Source organism: Panthera leo, chromosome C2 (genome assembly GCF_018350215.1).
Source record: "Panthera leo isolate Ple1 chromosome C2, P.leo_Ple1_pat1.1, whole genome shotgun sequence".
NCBI classification, from domain to species: Eukaryota; Metazoa; Chordata; class Mammalia; order Carnivora; family Felidae; genus Panthera; species Panthera leo.
Window position 1 is genome coordinate 18,934,581 of NC_056687.1, and position 17,766 is coordinate 18,952,346.

At 40.2% G+C, this 17,766-nt stretch overlaps 1 protein-coding gene across 6 annotated transcripts in view; it reads left to right on the forward strand.

The window, feature by feature from the left end:
- Positions 1 to 15,999: 15,999 nt before the first annotated feature.
- The window catches only part of LOC122198540 (protocadherin Fat 1-like), a 64,985-nt gene continuing 63,218 nt past the window's right edge, over positions 16,000 to 17,766 (forward strand). For 5 of the 6 annotated variants that reach the window (XR_006193036.1, XR_006193038.1, XR_006193037.1 and 2 more), the window contains exons 1-2: positions 16,000 to 16,089; positions 16,851 to 16,959. Coding sequence is in view for 3 of the 6 variants with exons in the window: in XM_042903212.1 (XP_042759146.1) it covers positions 16,075 to 16,089; positions 16,851 to 16,959 (124 nt within the window). In the remaining 3 variants the exon portion in view is untranslated. Of the gene's footprint in view, positions 16,090 to 16,290; positions 16,553 to 16,850; positions 16,960 to 17,766 lie in introns of those variants that run through there. The other variant, XM_042903211.1, reaches the window with a different exon arrangement.

Consider the following 17,766-nt stretch of genomic DNA (forward strand, 5'->3'; position numbering starts at 1 on the left):
ATATGGTGCGGGACACCCAGTAATGGTGGACAAATAAATGGCTTTTGGGAGTCCAACTTGCAGCTCATTCTAGTTCTAGCGGTGGGACTGCGCTTAAGTTTCTTGTGCCTCGTTTCCTCATGTGTAAAATGAGGATGATAGTCTCTTCCACTGGGGATTGCGATGCAGTGAAGGGTGTGTCCCTGCCTCCCCGCCTCCCCCCTGCCCTTCATATGTGGAAGCCCTAACCTGTAATGTGAGTGTATCAGGAAACGGGGCCTATGAGAGGGAGACTAGGGTTAAATGAGGTCATAAGAGTGGGGCTCTAACCTTTATAAGAAGAGGAAGAGACCTAAGCACCCTCTCCGTATTTGCATAGAGAGATCATGTGACTACACAGTGGGATTTGCTGGGGCACGCGTGTTGTTCCCTGGATGTTGTTATGGGTTGCATTGTATCTCCCCCCAAATTAAATATTAAGTCAGTCCTAATCCCCCGTATCTTAGGTGGGGACCTTAGTTGGGAATAGGGTCATTGTGGATATAGCTCGTTAAGGTGAAGTCTTGGGGTGGGCTCCTAATCGATTGGACTGGTGTCCTTATTGAGAAAAGTGCTGTGTGCAGACAAAGAGACACACGTGAGGGGAGATGATGTGAGGAGACACAGAGAGAAGTTGGCCACCTACAAGGCCTGGACCCGAACCTTCCCTCACAAAGCGTGGGAGGAACCATCCTGCGGAAAAGACGCATTTCCCCCCCCCCCCCCCCCCCCCCCCCCCCCCCCCCCCCGATACATTTCTGTTAAGACACCCAGTTGGCGTTACTTTGTTGCGACAGCCCTAGCAAATGGATCCAGACGTTGCCGCTGACTTGGCTGGTGTCCTTAGCCCTGCTCAGGTGCCCCAGAGGCTGACCAGGTCAACCCAGTGACCTCCCAGGTAAGGGCCGCACGTGTTGCTCTTACTTTTCGCAGAGAATGATGAGTAGATTGTGGCAGCTGGCATCATTACCTACTATTGAAGAAATCTTGCTAAAAGCACCATAAGTTGATGAAATTCTGCAGAAAACTCAGTAATCACAGGGAATGGTTAGGAACCAGCCTACAGTCTCACTCCTTAAAAAATTAATCACGGAGAAAAAATAAATTCCTGGGGGCTTTGTTCTAAACTCATCTTGAAGAATATGAGAGACGTTTCTGAGAGCGGATAATACTTTTTAGATGGTGGGTGAAGAAATAGACATTTCAGGCTTGGCCAGCGTATTTAATGTAGCACAAGGTTTCAGCTCATTCTTTACTCTGTCGGACAATAAAATGGAGATAATGCATGACTCTGTGAACTTGTGGATGCTCTCTCCCTGGGGATGAAGCGGGTTGAATCTGCTTCCTCTAGACCCCATTAGTGGCGCAACCATAATTAATGCCCGAGGTTAAAAATGTTTCCTCCATAAGATGTTCAGATTTAATAAATAGTGTTTGTTTTTATTTTTCAGACACAAAGCATCAGAAGTCTTTTTTTTTTCTGTCATAATTTAATTTTTATGCCTGTCACTGTTTATAACATCTTGGAAGCTCAAATCTGAACTCTTAGGTTTTTCTCAGCCACATTTCCTCTGTAAATGTGTTACTGGTTGAGAGTGTTATGTGACACTCTCGCATCCCTTCAGAGGATAAAGCAGTGGTCTCTCTCTCTCTCTCTCTCTCTTTTTAAAATCTCTTTTGGTGGGGAGCCTGGGTGGCTCAGTTGGTTAAGCATCTGACTTCGGTCGGCTCAGGTCATGATCTCAGGGCATGATCGCCAAGTTCCAGCCCACAGAGGTCTGTCTGTTCTCAGTGCAGAGCCCATTTCGAATCCTCTGTCTCCCTCTCTCTCTCTGCCCTGCCTCCCCTCTCTCTCTCAAAAATAAATAAACATTAAAAAATCATTAAAAAAATCTCTGTCAAAGAGATGGGGTTTACAAATTACAGGGAATTAACCTTTCAACTTTATCTTTCCCATTCACCCCCTCCCAAAGCACAGTGAAATGAAGACAGATCTCTGAATAGGACAGTAGCAGTTACTGCAATGAGTTACAGGCTCTGATTAGCTGGGCCCTAATTGTGTAATCATTTGTATGTACCAATTGTCTGATGAGAGTCCTTTGTTTGCATATGTGCTGCCTTCTATAGATAACTTCTTTCATAATCTGAATGTTTAAACTTCTTAGTAGTGAAGATCGTTTGCTCCAGGCTCATTTCTTCTTCTCCCCCACCTCCTTTTTCTCTTCCTCCTCCTCTTCCTCCTCCTCCTCCTCCTCCTCCTTTTTCTTCTTCTTCTTCTCCTTCTCCTTCTCTTTCTCCTCCTTCTCCTTCTTCTTCTTTTCTTTTCTTTTCTTCTTCTTCTTCTTCTTCTTCTTCTTCTTCTTCTTCTTCTTCTTCTTATGTTTTGGGAAGCCGGGTTGTCATTGTCTGTTGGAAATATTTTATATGGGAAGTGTTAGGGTCTTGGGACTGAACTGAGACTCTGAAAGTATTTTGGTTCATGAATAACATTGGCAGAGACCATTCTGCTTCCCTGTCTCCCATCATCATATAGAGAGAAAGTTCCTCTGCTCACCCCCATCACTCACTTCATCCATATCTGACCTCAGCCTCATTCTTACGTCCCCCGGCCCGGCTCAGTGTTCTCAACTTCAGTTGGTGAATTGATGAGTCACTCTTAGTAAATCACTCTCCACTGTCTTTTTTTTTTCCCCTTCCTCCCTGAAATGACCAAGGAGACTTCTCTGAGTGCCAGCACTGTCTGTTCTTCTGTTCTGTTTCTTCTGGAAGATCAATGCGTATAAATCAATCAATGCGTATAAATGGGCACTTGGAACCAGCTGTAAACTCAGTACTACTCTGATGTTGTTCACTGTTTTGGCTCTGGCTGCCAGAATAAAATACCACAGAGTGGGAGCCTTAAACATAGACATTTATTCCTCATAGTTCTGGAAGCTTGGAAGTACAGATCAAGATGCCAGCCAATTTAATTCCTGGTGATGACTCTCTTCCTGGCTTACAGATGACCACCTTCTTGCCACATGCTCACCTCGCCTTTTCTCGGAACATGCATATGGAACGTTCTCTCTCTCTCCTTTTCTTATAAGGTCATTCATCCTTGGATTCGGATCCTGCTCTTCTGACCCTCATTTAACCTTAATTTCCTCTGAAAAGCCTCATCTCCAAATAGAATCACACTGGGGGCTAGTTAGGGCTTCAATAAATGTGTTTGGTTTTCTCTTCATATTCTTTTATGTGAATAGAATAATCCTAGTTGTCCTTTTACAGAAATTTGTTTTTAATATTATAGTTATATTTTAATTATTTTTTAAATATTATTTAACTGTTCCCAGTGGCTCTTTTATCCTCTTATGCATCTCCATGCCTGGTTTAAGAACAGTATTCTAATGTTTATTCTGTTGACTATAATTTAATAAGGACTCCAATGTTGGGCTTAGGAAATGGGAAAAAGTGGACTCAAGGGAGTAGCATTCACAAATTATCCTAACTGTGAAATGATATAAAAGAATTCAAGAAGGTTTACTCCCATTGGGTCAGTCGGTAGAGAACAGAAGATCCAATATCATATGGAGAAAAGGTATAGACAGATTACTAATCTACAAATAATTTTGGCCTCCCGGGAGGAATAAATTGTGTGTAAATACTAATATAATCTTTCAGGGAGTTAAATATCTTGGGACCACGCACTCACCGGGCAAGTGTTCAAGGATGAATTAAAGAATCTAGACAAGTTGCATATTTTTTTTTAAGAATTTTATTTACTTATTCTTTAAGTTTACTTATTCATTTTGAGAGATAGAGAGCCTGAGCAGGGCTGAGAGAGGGAGAGAAAGAGAATCCCAAGCAGGCTCTGTGCTGACAGCTCAGAGCCCAGTGCCAGGTTCGTCCTGGCAACAGTGAGATCATGACCGGAGCTGAAATCAAGATTTGGATGCTTAACCAGCTGAGCCACCCAGGTGCCCCAGTGAGTTCATCTTTTGTCTCCTCCCTCTCAGGGAAGCTGCAAGTGACCCTTCTTGCTAAAGCTGGTTGCCCATTCCATTTTACTGCTCCCGTCTCTCCAGTTTGTGTGAATATGAGTTCTGAATGTGTTGTGGGTTTTTCTGTTGTTATTTTTCTCTTCTCCATTACAGCATTACTATCTTCTATAATAAAATTTTGCTTGAGTTTACTGAGTGTGAAGTGCTTTCACTTGCTCTTATGAAAACGATCTATCGGAACTAGGCCCAACACTGTGGTTGACCACGATCGATAGCTTTAAGCAAGAGGATACAGTTGGTTTCCATGGATCAAAGAGCTTAAGAGCACTCAGCCTGCTGGATTGGTGTCTGCTGGGGAAAAATCATGGGCATAAGGGCAGTAGCAGACGTGAAATTTCCTTGTTTCCATTTATTCCCACTCTGAAGCAAGTTGCAGCAACGGGATGGGGCAAGATGCTAGCTTCTGGGAGACTGACCTTGATCCCTAGGCTGTAAGGCTTTAAGCATGACGATTAAGGAAGTGCTTGCCATTTTGATGTGATCAGGGCCAGGGTCCCAACTTTATGAAGCTGTACAATATAACAAGCTAGTGACAAAACTCGCCACTTTCCTTTTCATAGTTGGGGAAGCATCAACCTCTTTCCTGGCATGTTCTGAGTGGGATGCTAGGCAGAATGATGACCCTCTCAAAACTGTCCTTGCTCTAATTCCTGGGACCTGTGAATATGTTATGTTACAAGGTGAGTGAGAATTTAAGTTGTAGATGGAATTAAGTTTGCTAATCAGCTGACCTTAAAATAGAGAGATTATTCTGGATTCTTCAGGTGGGCCCAATGTGATCATAAGCATCATATAAATGTAGAAGCGGGAGAGAAGAAAACCACTGTGGCTCCCAACAGCATCAACATTACCACATTTGCTTTATCCTACTACACATACACATGCACACTCACACACAGACACACAAACACCTCCATACTACTGAAAACAGCTTAATAATTTATAATTTTTTTTCGGTTCTCTTTGTCCCACAAAGAATATAGTCCACATTGGGACGTGTGATCTATCTTGTTTTAAAGTCACTTGAAATAATTTCTCTCAGTTGGCTACTAACTTAATACACAATTAAGGTCATTTGTTTAATTTACTTTCAATTTTTAGGTATTGCTTTTTTAGGTTGAGTTGTTTTCATTTTATCTATTTCCACAACGCATTTGCATGGTTTCAGACTCAAGTTTATAAAACAAGGTATATTTTGAGACTATCGTCTTTCTTTTCCTTAAAATATATTTTTATACTTTATCCTTCAATTTTTTGAATCCATGCAAATATGTATCTCATCTTCCTTTTCTCTGACGAGTGTCAGTGTGCTGTCTACACGTTCCTCTTTTTTTTAAGTTTATTTATTTAAATTCAAGTTAGTTAACATACAGTGTAGCATTGGTTTCAGGAGCAGAACCCAGTGACTCATCACTTACCTATGACACCCAGTGCTCATCCCAAGAAATGCCCTCCTTAGTGACCATCACCCATTTAGCCCATTCCCCATACCCCACACCACTCTAGCAATCTTCAGCTTGTTGTCTATACTTAAGAGTCTCTTATGATTTGCCCCCCTCTCTGTTTTTATCTCATTTTCCTTTTCCTTCCCATATTCATCTGTTTTGTTTCTTAAATTCCACATGAGTGAAATCGTATGGTATTTGTCTTTCTCTGACTGACTTATTTCGTTTAGTATAATACATTCTAGTTCCATCCATGTTGCTGTAGATGGCAAGATTTCATTCTTTTTGATCACTGAGTAATATTATATTATATATATACCACATCTTTTCCCATTCATCAGTCGATGGACATTTGGGGTCTTCATAATTTGGCTAATGTTGATAGTGCTGCTATAAACATTGTGGTGCCTGTGTCCCTTTGAATCAGCATTTTTATATCGTTTGGATAAATACCTAGTAGTGCAATTGCTGGGTCGTAAGGCAGCTCTATTTTTAATTTTTGGGGAATATCCATACTGTTCTCTAGAGTAGTTGTGTGAGTTTGCATTCCCATCAACAAAGCAGAAATGTTCACCTTTCTCTGCATCCTCGCCAACATCTGTTGTTTCCTGAGTTGTTAATTTTAGCCACTCTGACCGGTGTGAGGTCGTATCTCAGCATAAGGTTTTGATTTGTATATCCCTGATAATGAGTGATGTTGAGCATCTTTTCATGTGTCTGTTAGCCATCTGGATGTCTTCTTTGGAAAAGTGTCTGTTCATGTCTTCTTCCCATTTCTCCACTGGATTATTTGTTTTTTAGGCTCTGAGTTTGATAAGTTCTTTAGTATTTTGGATACTAATCTTTTATCTGATATATCATTTCCCAGTATCTTCTCTTATTCCATCAGTTGCCTTTTAGTTTTGCTGATTGTTTCTTTTTCTATGCAGAAGACTTTTATCTTGGTGAGGTCCCAATAGTTCATTTTTGCTTTTGTTTCCCTTGCCTCCGGAGAAGTGTTGAGTAAGAAGTTGTTGCCGCTGAGGTGAAAGAGGTTGTTGCCTATTTTCATCTCTAGGATTTTAATATTTTCCTGTCTTACATTTAGGTCTTTCATCCATTTTGAGTTTATTTTTGTGTCTGGTGTAAGAAAGTGGTCCAGGTTCATTCTTCTGCATGTCACTGTTCAGTTTCCTCAACACCATTTACTGAAGAGACTATCTTTTTTCCATTGGATATTTTTTTCCTGCTTTGTTGAAGATTAGTTGGCCATACGTTTGGGGCCATACTATTCTATTCCATTGATTTATGTGTCTGTTTTTGTGCCAGTCCCACTACTGTCTTGATGATTACAGCCTTGTAATACAGCGTGAAGTCTGAAATTGTGATGCCTCCAGCTTTGGTTTTCTTTCTCAACATGACTTGGGCTATTCAGGGTCTTTTCTGGTTCCGTACAAATTTTAGAATTGTTTGTTCTAGCTCCATGAGGAATGCTGGTGTTATTTTGACAGGGATTGCACTAAATGTGTAGATTGCTTTGGGTAGTATATACATTTTAACAATATTTTTTCCTCCAATCCATGAGCATGGAATGTTTTTCCATTTTTTTGTGTCGTCTTCACTCTCTCTCATAACTTTTCTATAGTTTTTAGTGTTCAGATCTTTCACCTCTTTGGTTAGGTTTATTCCTAGATATTTAATGGTGCAATTGTTTTTGAGTGCAATTTTTTTGGGTTTTTGGTGCAATTATAAATGGGATCAATTCCTTGATTTCTCTTTCTGCTGCTTTATTATTGATATAAAGAAATGCAACTGATTTCTGTACATTGATTATATATCCTATGACTTTGCTGAATTCATGTAACAGTTCTAATAGTTTTTTGGTGGAGTGTTTTGGGTTTTCCACATAGGGTATCATGTCATTTTAAAAGTGAAAGTTTGACTTCTTCCTTGCTGATTTGGATGCCTTTTATTTCTTTTTGTTGTCTGATTGCTGAAGCTAGGACTTCCAGTACTATGTTGAACAGCAGTGGTGAGTGTGGGCATCCCTGTCATGTTCTGATCTTAGGGGTAAAGCTCTCAGTGTTTTCCCATTAAGGATGATATTAGCTGTGGGTATTTTGTACATGGGCTTTATGATGTTGAAGTATGTTCCTTCTATCCCTACCGTCTTGAGGGTTTTTATCAAGAAAGGATGCTCTATTTTGTCAAATGCTTTTTCTGCACCTATTGAGAGGATCATGTGGTTCCTGTCCTTTCTTTTATTAATGTGATGTATCACAATTGATTTGCAGATATTGAACCAACCCTGCAGTCAGGAATAAATCCCACTTGATCTTGGTGAGTAATTCTTCCAGTGTAGTGTTGGATTCGATTTGCTAGTATCTTGTTGAGAATTTTTGCATCCATGTTCATCATGGAAATTGATCTGTAATTTTCCTTTTTAGTGGGGTCTTTGTCTGGTTTTGGAATCAAGATAAAACTGGTCTTATAGAATGAATTTGGAAATTATCCTTCCATTTCTACTTTTTGGAACAGCTTTAAAACTTAGGTATTAACTCTTATTTAAATGCTTGGTACGATTACCCTGAGAAGTCATCCAGTCCTGGACTCTTGTTTGTTGGGAGATTTTTGATTCCTAATTCAATTTCTTTACAGGTTATGGGTTTGTTCAAATTTTTATTTCTTTCTGCTTTTGGTAGTTTTGGTAGTTTATAATTTTCTAGAAATTTATCAATTCCTTCCAGATTTCCAAATTTATTGGCATTAATTGCTCATAATATTATCTTATTGTTTATATATCTGCAGTGTTGGTTGTGATGTCTCCTCCTTCATTTGTTATTTTATTTATCTGGGAACTTTTCTTTCTGTTTTTGATAAATCTGGGTAGGGGTTTATCAATTTTGTTAATTCTTTCAAAGAACCACCTCCTAGTTTTTTTTAATATGTTCTATTTTTTATTATTTTTATTTCGATATCATTGATTTCTATGCAAATCTTTATTATTTCTCTTCCTCTGTTAGTTTTGGGCCTTATTTGCTGTTCTTTTTCAGGCTCCTTTAGGTGTAATATTCGGTCATGTATTTGAGACATTTCTTCCTTCTCTAGAACGGCCTGGATTGCTATATACTTCCCTCTTATGACCACCTTTGCTGCATCCCAGAGGCTTTGGATTGTCATGTTTTCATTTTCATTGGCTTTCATGTACTTTTTAATTTCCTCTTTAATTTTTTGGTCAACCCATTCATTCTTTAGTGGATGTTCTTTAATCTCCAAGTATTTGTGGTGTTTCCAAATTTTTTTCTGTGGTTGATTTCAAGTTTCATACCACTGTGGTCTGCAAATATGCATGGTGAATCTCAATCTTTCTGTACTTGTTGAGAGCTAATTTGTGAAACAGTATGTGTTTCACACATACTGGAAGATGGAGAATGTTCCATGTGCATGCAAGAAGCATGTGTATTCTTCTGCTTTAGGATGAGATGAATACACCTGTTAAGTCTATCGGTCTAGTGTGTCATTCAAAGCCATTGTTTCCTTGTTGATTTTCTACTCAGATGATCTGTCCATTGTTGTAAGTGGTGTGTTAAAGTCCTACTGTTGGGCCGCCTCGGTGGCTCAGTCGGTTAAGGGTCCAACTTCAGCTCAGGTCACGATCTCACAGTCCGTGAGTTCGAGCCCCGCATCAGGCTCTGGACTAATGGCTCAGAGCCTGGAGCCTGCTTCCGATTCTGTGTCTCCCTCTCTCTCTGCCCCTCCCCCGTTCATGCTTTGTCTCTGTCTCAAAAATAAATAAACATTAAAAAAAAATTTAAAGTCCTACTGTTATTGTATTATTCTCAATGAATTCCTTTATGTTTGTGATGCACTGATTTATGTATTTGCATTCTTTCAAGTTAGAAGCATAAATATTTACAATGGTTAGATCTTTGTGAATAGACTCCTTAATTATGATATAACACCCTTCTTCATCTCTTGTTACAGTCTTTGTTTTAAAATTCAGTTTGTCTGGGAGAGCTTGGGTGGCTCATTCGGTGAAGCATCCTACTCTTGATTTCAGCTGAGGTTGTGATATTAGGTTGAAGACTTGAATTGGGCTCTGTGATGACAGTGTGGAGCCTCCTTGGGGTTCTTTCTCTCCTTGTCTCTCTACCCCTCCCCGTGTTTTCTCGCTCTCTCTCTGTCTCAAAATAATAAATAAATAAAGTTAAAAAATAAAATTCAGTTTGTCTGATATAAGAATGGCTACTCTGTGTTTCTTGTGACAACTATTAGCATGATAGATGGTTCTCCATCCCTTTACTTTTGATCTGCAGGTGTCTTTAGGTCTAAAATGAGTCTCTTGTAGGCAGCATGTAGATGGGTCTTCTTATTATTACTTTTTTTATCCATTCTGATACCCTATGTCTTTTGTTTGGAGCATTTAGTCCATTTGCATTTAGAGTGGTTATTGAAAGATATGAATTTAGTGCCACTCTGTTGCCTGTAGAGTTGATGTTTCTGGTAATGTTCTCTGGTCTTTTTTAGTCTGTGTTGCTTTTGGTCTTTTTGATTTTGTTTTGTTTTTTCTCCACTCAAAGAGTCCCCCTTCAAATTTCTTGCAGGGCTATTTTAGTGGCCATGAATTCCTTTAGTTTTTGTTTATCTGAGAAACTCTTTATCTCTCCTTTTACTCTGAATGACAGCCTTACTGGATAAAGAATTCTTGGATGTACATTTTTCTGATTTAGCAAGTTGAATATACCCTGCCACTCTCTTCTGGCCTGCCAAGTTTCTGTGGACAGGTCTGCTGTGAACCTGATCTATCTTCCTTTGTAAATTAAGGATTAAAAAAATGTTTATTTGAGAGAGAGAGAGAGAGAGAGAGAGTGAGCAGGGGAAGGGCAGAGAGAGAGGGGGCAGAGGATCTGAAATGGGCTCTGAGCTGACAGCAGAGAGCCTGATGTGGGACTTGAACTCACCAACTGTGAGATCATGACCTGAGCCAAAGTCAGACGCTTAACTGACTGAGCTACCCAGGCGTCCCAGGACTTTTTTTCCCTTGATGCTTTCATGATTCTTTCCTTGTATGTGTATTTTGTGAATCTGCCTATGATATGCCTTGGTGATGGTCAGTTTTTGTTAAATCTAATGGGAATTCTCTGTGCTTCTTGGATTTTGATATCTGTGTACTTCCCCAGATTAGGAACATTTTCAGCTATAATTTGCTCACAGAAACCTTATGCCCCTTTTCTCTCTCTTCATGTTCCAGGACTCCTATGATATGAATGTTATTCCTCCTTAATAAGTCGCTGAGTTCTCTAAGTGACCTTTTGCCTTTGTTTCCCTTTTTGTTTGCATTCCTACCAACAGTGCAAGAGGGTTCCTGTTTCTCCATATCCTCGCCAGCATCTGTTGTTTTCTGAGTTGTTAATTTTAGCCACTCTGACTGGTGTGAGGTGGTATCTCAGTGTGGATTTGATTTGTATCTCCCTAATGATTAGTGACATTGAACATCTTTTCATGTGTCTGTTGGCCATCTGGATGTCTTCTTTGGAAAAGTGTCTATTCATGTCTTCTGCCCATTTTTTCACTGGGTTATTTGTCAGGTGTTGAGTTTGGTAAGTTCTTTATAGATTTTGGATACTCACCCTTTATCTGATATGTCATTTGCAAAAATCTTTTCCCATTCCGTTGGTTGCCTTTCAGTTTTGTTGATTGTTTCCCTTGCAGTGCAGAAGCTTTTTATCTTGATGAGGTCCCAATAGTTCATTTTTGCTTTTAATTCCCTTGCCTCTGGAGATGTGTTGAGCAAGAAATTGCTGCAGCTGAGGTCAAAGAGGTTGTTGCCTGTTTTCTCCTCTAGGCTTTTGATGGTTTCCTGTCTCAAATTTAGGTCTTTCATCCATTTTGAGTTTATTTTTTGTGAATGGTGTAAGAAAGTGGTCCAGCTTCATTCTTCTGCATGTTGCTGTCCAGTTCTCCCAGCACCATTTGTTAAAGAGACCGTCTTTTGTCCATTGAATCCTCTTTCCTGCTTTGTCAAAGATTAGTTGGCCATACATTTGTGGGTCCAATTCTGGATTCTCTGTTCTATTCCATGGGTCTATGTGTCTGTTTTTGTGCTAATACCACACTGTGTTGATGATTACATATTTGTAGTAGAGGCTAAAGTCTGGGATTGTGATGCCTCCCTCTTTGGTTTTCTTCTTCGACATTACTTTGGCTATTTGGGGTCTTTTTGTGGTTCCATACAAATTTTAGGATTGTTTGTTCTAGCTTTGAGAAGAATGCCAGTGCAATTTTCATTGGGAGTGTGTTGAATGTGTAGATTGCTTTGGGTAGTATTGACATTTTAACAATATTTATTCTTTTAATCCATGAGCATGGAATGTTTTTCCATTTCTTTGTGTCTTCAATTTCCTTCATAAGTTTTCTGTAGTTTTCAGCATACAGATCTTTTGCATCTTTGGTTAGGTTTATTCCTAGGTATTTTATGGTTATTGGTGCAATTGTCAATGGGATCAGTTCCTTGATTTCTTTTTCTGTTGTTTCATTATTGGTGTATAGAAATGCAACCGATTTCTGTACATTGATTTTGTACCCTGCGACTTTGCTGAATTCATGTGTCAGTTCTAGCGGTCTTTTGGTAGAGTCTTTTGGGTTTTCCATGTAGAGAATCACATCATCTATGAAAAGTGAAAGTTTGACTTCTTCTTTGCCAATTTTGATGCCTTTTATTTCAATTTGTCGTCTGACTGCTGATACTAGGACTTCCAACACTATGTCAAATAACAGTGGTGAGAGTGGATATCCCTGTCATGTTCCTGATCTCAGGGGGAAAGCTCTCAGTTTTTCCCCATTGAGGATGATATTAGCTGTGGGCTTTTCATATATGGCTTTTATGATGTTTAAGTATGTTCCTTCTATCACGACTTTATTGAGGGTTTTTATTAAGAAAGGATGTTGTATTTTGTCAAGGGCTTTTTCTGCATCTATTGACAGGATCATATGGTTATTATCCTTTCTTTTATTAATGTGATGTATCACATTGATTGATTTGTGAATACTGAACCAGCCCTGCAGCCCAGGAATGAATCCCACTTGATCATGCTGAATAGTTCTTTTTATATGCTGTTGAATTCGATTTGCTAATATCTTGTTGAGAATATTTGCATCCATGTTCATCAGGGATATTGGCCTGTAATTCTCCTTTTTTTGTGGGGTCTCTGTCTGGTTTGGGAATCAAGGTAATGCTGGCATCATAGAATGAGTCCAGAAGTTTTCCTGCCATTTCTATTTTTTTGGAAAAGCTTGAGAAGGGTAAGTATTAACTCTGCTTTAAATGTCTGGTAGAATTCCCCTGAGAAGCCATCTGGCTCAGGACTCATTTGTTGGGAGATTTTTGATAACTGATTCAATTTCTTCACTAGTTATGAGTCTGTGCAAATTTTCTATTTCTTCCCATTTAAGTTTGGGTAACATGTAGGGGTCTAGGAATTTGTCCATCTCTTACAGGTTACCCAGTTTTTGGCATATAATTTTTTATAGTAATCTCTGATAATTGCTTGTATTTCTGAGGGATTGGTTGTGATAAATCCATTTTCATTTATGATTTTATCTATTTGGGTCATCTTTCTTTTTGAGAAGTCTGGTTAGGGGTTTATCAATTTTGTTTATTTTTTCAAAAAACTAGCCCTTAGTTTCATTGATCTGTTCTGTTTTTTTTTTAATTTTTTTTTATTCTATATTGTTTATTTTGGCTCTGATCTCTATTATTTCTCTTCTTCTGCTGGCCTTGGGGTTTCTTTGCTGTTCTGCTTCTAGTTCCTTTAGGTGTGCTGTTAGATTTTGTATTTGGGATTTTTCTTGTTTCTTGAGATAGGCCTGGATTTCAATGTATTTTCCTCTTAGGACTGCCTTTGCTGCATCCCAAAGGGTGTGGACTGTTGTGTTTTCATTTTCATTTTCATTTGTTTCCATATATTTTTAAAATTTCTTCTTTAGTTGCCTAGCTGATCCATTCATTCTTTTTTTTTTTTTTTCCATTCATTCTTTAGTAGGATGTTTTTTTAACCTCCATGTATTTGGAGGTTTTCCAAACCTTTTCCTGTGGTTGATTTCAAGTTTCATAGCATTGTGATCTGAAAGTGTGCATCGTATGATCTCAATATTGAACGCTGTTTTATGACCCAATATATGATCTATCTTGGATAATGTTCCATGTGTGCTCTAGGAGAATGTGTATTCTGCTGCTTTAGGATGAAAAGTTCTGAATGTGTCTGTTGAGTCCATCTGGTCCAGTGTATCATTTAGGGCCATTGTTTCTTTATTTATTTTCTGTCTAGATGATCTGTCCACTGTTGTAAGTGGAGTATTAAAGTCCCCTGCAATTACCACATTCTTACCAATAAGATTGCTTATCTTTGTGATTAACTGGTTTATATATTTGTGTGCTATCAAATATGGTGCATAAACATTTATAATTGTTAGCTCTTCTTGATGGATAGACCCCATAATTATGACATAATGTCCTTCTTCATCTCTTGTTACAGCCTTTAGTTTAATAATCTAGTTTGTCTTATATAATTATGGCTACTCCAGCTTTCTTTTGACTTCCAGTAGCATGGTAGATAGCTCTCCATTCCCTCACTTTCAATCTGAAGGTGTCCTCAGGTCTAAAATGGGTCTCTTCTAGATGGCAAATAGATGGGTCTTGTTTTTTAATTTTTTTAATCCATTCTGATACCTTATGTCTTTTGATTGGAGCATTTAGTCCATTTATATTCAGTGTTATTATTGAAAGATATGGATTTAGAATCATTGTGTTATCTGCAGGTTTCATGCTTGTAGTGATGTCTCTGGTCCTTTGTGGCCTTTGCAACATTTCACTCAGAGTCCCCCTTAGGATCTCTTATAGGGCTGGTTTACTGGTGATTAATTCCTTCAGTTTTTATTTGTCTTGGAAACCTTGATCTCTCCTATTTTGAATGAGAGGCTTGCTGGGTAAAGGATTCTTGGCTGCATATTTTTCATATTCAGCACATTGAAAATTTCCTGCCACTCCTTTCTGGCCTGCCAAGTTTCAGTAGATAGATCTGCTACTACCCTTATGTGTCTACCCTTGTCGTTTAAGGCCCATTTGTCCCTAGCTGCTTTCAGAATTCTCTATCTTTGTATTTTGCCAGTTTTCCTATGTTATGTTGTGCAGAAGATCAATTCAAGTTATGTCTGAAGGGAGTTCTCTGTGCCTCCGGGATTTCAATGTCTGTTTCCTTCCCTAGACTGGGAAAGTTCTCAGCTATGATTTGTTCAAGTACACCTTCCTCCCCCTTCTCTCTCTTCTTCTTCTTCTGTAACTCCTATGATACGGATATTATTCCATTCCATTGAATCCCTTAGTTCTCTAATTCTCCCCTCATGGTCCAGAATTTTTTTTTATCTCTCTTTTTCTCATCATATTTTTCCATAATTTATCTTTTATTTCACTTATTCTTCCCTTTGCCTCTTCAATCTTCGCTGCCATCACCTCTAGTTTATTTTACACCCCATTTACAGCATTTTAAAATTCATCATGACTATTTTTTAGTTCCTTGATCTCTGCAGCAATAGATCTTCTGCTGTCTTCTATGGTTTTTTCAAGCCCAATGAGTAATCTTACGACTATTATTCTAAATTCTTGTTCAGTTACATTGTTTAAATCTGTTTTGATCATTTCTTTAGCTGTCATTTCTTTGTCTAATTTCTTTTGAGGAGAATTCTTCCGTTTTGTCATTTTGGCTAGTTTTCTATCCCTTATGTGTTTTAAAAGCTTGTTATGTGTCCTGCACCTGTGAGCACCACATTAAAGAGGAGTCATACACTGTCCAGGGCCTGGCCCTTCAGGAGGTATTTTTTGGAGTGTGGTACTTGCTCTCCGTTGTTGTGACTTTGATTACTTTATCTCCCTACTCCTAGTGATGTTTTGGACCCTCCACCAGGTGTGCTTTTATTTGTTCGTTGAAGTAGCCCTGGAAAGGAAAACAAACAAACAAAAAACAAACAGAAAATAAAAACAAACACAGAAGCAAACAAACAAAAACACCCCAAAACAAAAAAACCCAGAAACAACAACTACAAGTAAACAACAGGGTGGAGGTGGTGCTGATGGAAGAGGCCTTATCCCACGCAAAGAGAAATGACAGGGGCGGGGAAAAATTAAATAAAACAAAATTCACCAGACAGAGAAACGATACGGCTTAATCCGGAGAGAGAGAAAGGAAAGGAAAGCAGGAGGTGTAGAACATGTGTAAAGAGAATAGATTAAATGCGTCTGCCTAAACAAATCAACAACCAGAATAATCAGACTAGAGGAGGGAAGAAGTAAGAAGGAGAAAATGAAGGAAGAACATAAAGAGTTGTCTGTGAATTAAATCAGCCAAGGCAGCAGCGCTGGTCTGGACGAGGGACTGGCTGGCTGGTCAGCGTCAATCCGGCTCCCGGCTCCCGGCTCCCGGCTCCCGGCTCCCGTAGATCCGCACTTAGCGGGCGTGGAGGGGCGTGGCTTGGTGTAGGTGGGTCCCGCCTCCACTGGGGGCCGGCTCTCTGTTCCCTGAGCCCCTACCTTGTTGGTGATGGCGAGGAAAACGGTGAGGCCCCAGTCTCTCCTCCACGGACCTGGTGTCCCAAACGGCTCTGTTCAAGCCGTTCTCACTGTGCTATGGGCACGAACGAGGCGGTTTGTCCTGCTCCGCCGACTCCCGTGCCTCCCTGGTGCTCAGCTGGGTCTTAAACCCGGAAGTCTTAAAGGTTCCGGTCTTGCGCACCCCAGTTCCGGGGGGAGTGCCGCTCCGCATCGCGGATATATGGCCTCTGGCGGGCACGGGCAGTCTTTGTCCTTTGAACGGGTATATACCTTCTTGCCAGGGCACTCCAGGGAGGGGACTGCTTTCTCCCACTGTGGACTGTGCCTCTGAACTAGCTACCGGCCCTGGACTGGCTCCCCTCCTCCCAAGGTGCACAAACAGGGCAGCCAGCCCCAGTCTGTAGAAAGCGCCACAGTTCGAGATTGAATCTTTCTCCATCCTGGCCCATGGTTTTTCTCTTGTCCAGGTAAAGTCCTACGCTTCCTCAGCCTCTCTTTCTCTTCCTTTTGTCTCTCCCTAAAAGGGGATCCCTCCCCTCCATTTCTCTGCCACCCGTTTTATCTCTCCCGGTTCACAATCACGCACCCATGGCCCGCCGGGTTGTCCCTGTGGGCCCCTGAGGCATCTCTGTCACTTTGCTGCCCAGACTCTTAGAGTGCAGAGTCCTTTGGCCTCAACACTGCTGTGTTTGAGAGACGAGGGCACTTCGGATCCCCCTACTTCTTGGCCATGCTGGATTCCAACTTTCTCAAATCTCTTTGAAGGAAGGTATTTCTAGTTATGGAGCCATGAAGAGATTGGGCATTGGAGACCAACCAAAGGCAGATAACAAATCGAGGAGCCTTTATTCTTGGAAAGCTGCTAGAACTTCAGGTAAGAATAGTAGGAATACGTCTTCTCCCCCCCCCCCCCCCCCCCCCCCCCCCCCCCCGCAACTTAACTTGGCTGCCAAGAATAATAGTTTCATCAGCATGGGGGAGGAACACGAAAAGCAACAGCTTTGTTGCCAGAGGGGATGAACTCAATCTGGGTGTGTGTGTCCGGGGGGGGGGGTGGTGGTGGTGAAAATATTTGGCTTTATTGTTTAAAAGGGGTGGACATGGCTGGGGACAAAAAAGGAAAGTGCAGCTTTGCAAGCCTGACCGTATGGTTCTGGTTGGGGTGAATGGTGAGTGGTGGACCAGCCAGAAATATAATGGGGAAATCCTGGAGATGAGAGACCCATGGAAAGGCGGAGATAATCTCACCATATGTTCTTGACTGATTAGAAAACTCTCCATGCTTGGAGGAGACCTGAGGGAGGCTGGTGAACATTGAAAGCTGAGGGAGACTTGAGAATTGGCTGTAACTTGAGATACATTTTGCCAGCAACATAGAAACTAATCGATAGAGGTGAAAGCTTTGTGGGAATGAGGCATTTGACCTCAAGCTCTGCCCAAATCACTGGCTTACCACTAAGCTATGCACATAAAAGAGAGATCTTTAGGAAAATAGTCTAAAAACAAAAATAAGAATTAAAAAACTGAGCAGAGACATCAGTGATTCCACACTTTAAGTACAAGGAAGTTACTAAAAAAATTATTTAAAAATAATGACCCCATAACCTTAAGAAAAATAAAACAGAATCAAGAAGTAATGTCTTCTCACTCTATTTATTAATGAAACAGTAAGAAAAGATAC